The 5,552-nt window shown below is 45.9% G+C and overlaps 1 protein-coding gene across 3 annotated transcripts in view; it reads left to right on the forward strand.

Moving 5' to 3' along the window:
* The first annotated feature begins 3,216 nt into the window (after nucleotides 1-3,216).
* The window catches only part of USP16 (ubiquitin specific peptidase 16), a 27,977-nt gene continuing 25,641 nt past the window's right edge, over nucleotides 3,217-5,552 (forward strand). For 2 of the 3 annotated variants that reach the window (XM_007458801.1, XM_007458800.1), the window contains exon 1: nucleotides 3,217-3,376. Coding sequence is in view for 1 of the 3 variants with exons in the window: in XM_007458802.1 (XP_007458864.1) it covers nucleotides 3,358-3,376 (19 nt within the window). In the remaining 2 variants the exon portion in view is untranslated. The remainder of the gene's footprint in view (nucleotides 3,377-5,552) is intronic. The other variant, XM_007458802.1, reaches the window with a different exon arrangement.

A 5,552-nucleotide genomic window follows, 5' to 3' on the forward strand; every position in this document is an offset into this window, starting at 1 on the left:
CTTCCCGGAAGCCCAAGCAGAGACCAGTGGGATTCCTGGGCCCAGCTTCCTTCTTCAGGGTCGCGGAGTTTTTGTGCTACCGGATTGGCGTTTCCCAGCTGCTGCCACTGTCAGTGAGAAGCATAGCCGGCAAGTTTCCTGAGTCAGGAAATGGTCCTTTAAAATAACCCTCCTCAAATTTGAACTTGCAGCGGAATCTTTCGGGGATCTTGGTATAATGCAGCTCGGGATTCGGTAGGTAGTGGTGGGGTCCCACTTTCTGCATTCCTAAGGTCTTCCCAAGCAGTAACGATCCTCCTGGTCCCTGAAGGACGCCGAGTAGCAAGGCAATAGGAACAGGTGAGCGTGGATGCTGGCCTTGGCGACCTTAGGAAGGACCCTGTGCAGGCACAGAAACTTGTCCCGGCCAATAAAAGGACAGTTTGAACGCGACTCCAACACGAGAGTAATTAAAAATGTTTTTCTTCACGAACTAAATATACACAATGCACTTTTTCCTTTATGTTACATATTCATTGTAGAAATCTCATAAATAAGGTTTGTAAACTGATATCCATTGATGTCAGGTACTACTGAAACTGCTAGGTGGCGTTTTCTTTTTTTTTTTGGGCGGGGGGGCGCTTCCAGGAGCTCTGCTCCTTTATGTCTCAGGGCAGAAAGAATTCAGCCAGAGGCAAAGTGATGGATAAGAAGTGACTTATTAGAATAGGACGCTTGTGAGGCCTACAGGCGGGCAGGCGAGCGTTGTGCTGCCCCGAGTACTTCGTGGGTTACATTTTTATAATCAAAGGAAAAGTGGGGAGGGGGAAAAGACCACCTTCTTCCTCATTCTTGAGTAGATGTCATGTTTCCATCATCAGCTCCTCCTCCAGGTTGGGCAGGGGAGTTTTTCTTGTCCCTACATGGTCAAGCCGGGACTGTCATGGCACTATGGAAAAATTATTTCAGGTCTCAGTACAATGAGGGTCTTTCACTTTGAAGTGTCACCTTTCCATAAATTATTGTTTTTTATGTGTGCAGAGAGCATGTCCTAGGAGTCATTAACTTACTGAGCTCACTGGGCAGGATGTGAGTCTCATGCTACCATTGTTTTATTGTTTTGAGGCATGCCTCATACTTATGTTGCATGGTTTTGTGGTTAGGCAAACCTGCATTCTTGAGTGATCATTAACTTACTGTGGTCTCCCAAAGCTCCCTAAAGTTCCCTCTTTATCTACAATCCCCTAATGGGATTTCTGAGCTATTTGATTATCCTACTCTATCCCTATCAGTTTTTTCTTTTGAAGTAAAAATGAAATGAACATCTTAAATGTATATTTGCTGAGTTTTGACAAATGCAAACATCTTTGTAACTCAAATCCTATTGAGATATAGAACATTACCAGCACCCCAGAAAGTTCCTAAATGCTCCTTGCCAGTCAGTCCCCACCCAACCCAAGAGGCAACCACTACTCTGATTTTTTCTCCCACCACAATTAGTTTTGTCTGTTCCAAAACTTCATATGGATGGAATTATACAGTAGGTTCATTTGTGTAAGGCTTCTTTCAGTATAAAGATTCATCCATGTTTTTGCATCAGTAATTTTTTTTTGCTTAGTTGTATTCCACTGTGACTATACCACAGTGACTGCTGTATTCCACTGTGACTATACCACAGTTCTTCCATTCCTCTTTTGATGGAGATGTGGGCTGTTTGCAGTTTTTAAACTATTATGAATAAGGCTGCTATGAACATTCTTGTACAAGCATTTCTCATGACTATATTTCTTCAATAAGTGTTTATTAAGCACTGTGTTCCAAACACTTCCAGGTACTAGAGATACAGCCATGAACAAGACAAAGATATCCCATTTCTCAAAGAGCTTATCTCTCCTTGTTTCTGTGTATCTATGGAGGCAAGGGGATAGGCTGGGGGAGGAGGTAAATGTAGGTAACTATGAAAGAAAAATACCAGATAGTGATAATTGCTGGGTGGAGAAGTAAAATAAGGTGATGTGAGTGACTGGGTAGCTATGTTTCCTAGATTGCGCAGCCAATTTCTTTGTGAGGAAGTGACTTTTGAAGTGTGAACAAAATTAGAATAAGATCAAAAGGGAATAGCATTCTAGGGAGAGGAAGCAGGTGGTACAATGGCCCTAAGCCTGTTTTAGGATAGAAAAAAAAAAAAGCATATGTGCTGAATGAAGAAAACTTAAATTATATCAGCAGTAAATAGCAGGAGAGCCAGTTTCCCCCAAATTTAGCCATTGTTACTCTGGCCGATTGGACAGATTAGGATGCCACTTTCTTTTTATTTATTTATTTACTTATTTATTTTGGCTGTGTTGGGTCTTCTTGCTGCGCACAGGCTTCCTCTAGCTGCAACGAGCAGGGGCTACTTTTCGTTTCAGTGCGTGGGCTTCTCATTGCGGTGGCTTCTCTTGTTGTGGAGCCCGGGCTCTAGGTACGCGGGCTTCAGTAGTTGTGGTTCACAGGTTCTAGAGCGCAGGCTCAGTAGTTGTGGCTCACGGGCTTAGTTGCTCCGCGGCATGTGGGATCCTCCCAGACCAGGGATCGAACCCGTGTCCCCTGTATTGGCAGGTGGATTCTTAGTCACTGCGCCACCAGGGAAGTCCCTAGGTTGCCACTTTAACCTAGTTTTATCAGATTACTAATAAGGATGAATATTTCTTCATATCATGCTCTTTTATTGTGAATTACCTGTTTATATCCCTTACCTGCTTTTCTATTGCCACCTGCATCATTTTTTCCTAGCAATTATTGTGTCTTCTGCATAAGACTATAGTCCAGGGCGATGAGGCCTATGTTTATTTCACTTTACAGAGGGCTTGGCACTTACCTATTTCTAACGAGTAAACAGTAAATATTTGTAAATTTTACCTTGTGTCGGCAAGGTTAGTTCAAGACTATTTACATATTCAACTTTAGAAGTCGACTGGACAGAATTAGGGGAGAAAGCGTGAACTTTAAATGTCCCCTCTTAGCCAGCCTTCAGATGCAGTGTTTGAGTAAGGTATCTATCCAGGAGACTCCAAATGTCTGACCACCACCAGGTACCCATACTTTAGAAGTATTTCAATAACCCCAGAGTCACACGCGAGCGGGAAATACTCATTGACAGCCAAGCTTCCAAGGTCTGCCGCGTTCAGACTTCCGGTGTGAGCCCCGCGCAGGCGCTGATTAACTGTCGTCAGTGCCGCCGGACCCTGGGGCTAAAGCCACTTCCCATAATGCTGCGTAGCGGAAGTTGTTGCTTTCTAGGGGTCACGCTGGCTTCCGCTCTGTCGCTCTCAATTCGTCACCCAGAGGAAGACGGAGCAGGCTGCCCAGCCCGAGGGCCCATTAAGGGATGCAGTTATGGGCGCTGTCGCCGTGGGTGAGTTCTGCTCCCCCTGCCTCGCAGTCACCGCTCGCATGACTTCCTGCGCTCCGGGAGTCCGAATTTCCTGCCCGACTTCGTTCTCCTCTTGAAGGCCCTCGTCCTTAAGCACGTTCCCTGGCCTCGGCCCGGTACCGCGTTCTCATTGGCCTCGTGTCCTGTCCGTTCCAGGAGCTGACCAATGAGTTGTTGGTGCTGGCGCCCTCCTCGACCCGGTGGACCCCGAGGTTCCCCAGTGGGTGCGGAGCAGTTGGAAGGGAAAGGGAGGTGTGGCGAGCGCCGCGCGGCTAGGGGCACCTTATGGGTTGTGGCTGAGTTGGCTGCCGCGTCCGTGTGGTGGTTAGTAGTATAGGCAGCATCTGTCACCTAACCAATTCAGTGCTCCCAGGGTAGGATAAATGTACGCAAAACTTGAAAGCCGTGTTCTAGTCTTGCAAAGTTTTCCAAACGCTTGCATTTTTAATGGAACCGAGCAGGCGTGGGAAGACTGGGAGGGCGGAGAGGGAAGGGAACTGGATAATATGAGAGCCGGCAAAACCAGCTCTGATTTAAATTTTGTGTGGAGTCCTGCAAAAAGTAACGCTCATCTGAAGACTCGTCTGAAAAATTGTATAGATTTATTGATGTATTATAGCTGATAGTACTCACAGTACTCTCCTCTCACGACTCATTAAATGCCCTTTATAGTTGTCAAAAATTTATTGGAGGGGCTTCCCTGGTGGCGCAGTGGTTAAGAATCCGCCAGCAAATGCAGGGGACCTGGGTTCGAGCCCTGGTCCGGGAAGATCCCACATGCCGCGGATCAACTAAGCACCACAGCTACTGAGCCTGTGCTCTAGAGCCCGCGCTCTAGAGCCCGCGAGCCACAACTACTGAGCCCACGTGCCACAACTACTGAAGCCCGCGCGCCTAGAGCCCGTGCTCCGCAACGAGAGGCCACTGCAATGAGAAGCCCGCGTACCACATGGAAAGTAGTCCCCGCTCGCCACAACTAGAGAAAGCCCGCACACAGCAACAAATACCCAACACAGCCAAAAAAATAAAAATAAAATAAATTTAAAAAAAATTATTGGAGCTTTTCCACATCATTGAAGCAACCCCCTTACTGTCCTCTGCCTGCAGCAATTACAGTTCGTCTTTCAATTTTTACTTTGGAGTCTGGGCTACTGCAGTCCTCAAACCAGATTTGCTAGTGCTGTCTTCACTACTGCAGATTTCTTCATTCTTTACCTTTCTCTTTTTCACTGGAACTTGTGTGCTTCATTCTTATGTACCTACCTTTGCACCTTATAATCATCTTTAATGCCTCAGGTACTATTATCTTTTTCTATTTCAATGCAAGAAGTATTTCTTGACCTACTATGTACTAACACTATGCTAAATGCTATAGGCGATTCAGAAGTAACACCGAAAACCATTTCTTGCTTCTAGAACTTTAGATTCCAGATAGAGAAATAACACATGTCCAGGTTAAAGATTTAAGAAGCAGCCCACTTATGTATCTGATTAGGGTACAAGATGAATAGTGCACACTAGCTGGGGAAGTAGAGTTGAGTGGTTCATTTAGAGTAGAATGGTTGCCTGAGGCTCCGTTGAAGTGGAAATCTTGGAGAAATTGGGGAGATTTGGATGGATGGAGAGAACTATCTGGAGATCAAAGGCTTAGAGGTAGGGGCAGGGTATTTTGGAGTGAAGGATACTGAAGAGACTGGCTTGATTCTGTGTTGGAACCAAAATATCGGCGTTTTAGTTCCATCTCTGCCACCCTGTGATCTTTCATCGTTTTGCTTGAGTTTCCTTCTTTAGCGAAATGCTCCATTTAAAGGGTTTTGTGAAAATCAAATGAGATAATACTTACGAAAAGGCTTTGAAGATCAGAAGCACTATATGATCAAACATTAGTGGTTCTTTGTTGAGAAGTAATGAGAATCAGGATTACCACAGCGGTGGGAACAATTTATAAGGGACCATGAGTGCACAGCATAGGAGGGTGGGTTGAAAAATTGTTAAATACTTTGAATCAAGAGGGTGATATGATGGGGCTTCCCTGGTGGCGAAGTGGTTGAGAGTCCGCCTGCTGATGCAGGGGACACGGGTTCTTGCCCCGGTCTGGGAAGATCCCACATGCCGCGGAGCAACTGGGCCCGTGAGCCATGGCCGCTGAGCCTGCGCG

This window comes from Lipotes vexillifer, unplaced genomic scaffold (assembly GCF_000442215.2).
Source record: "Lipotes vexillifer unplaced genomic scaffold, Lipotes_vexillifer_v1.1 scaffold93, whole genome shotgun sequence".
In the NCBI taxonomy this organism is placed as follows: Eukaryota; Metazoa; Chordata; class Mammalia; order Artiodactyla; family Lipotidae; genus Lipotes; species Lipotes vexillifer.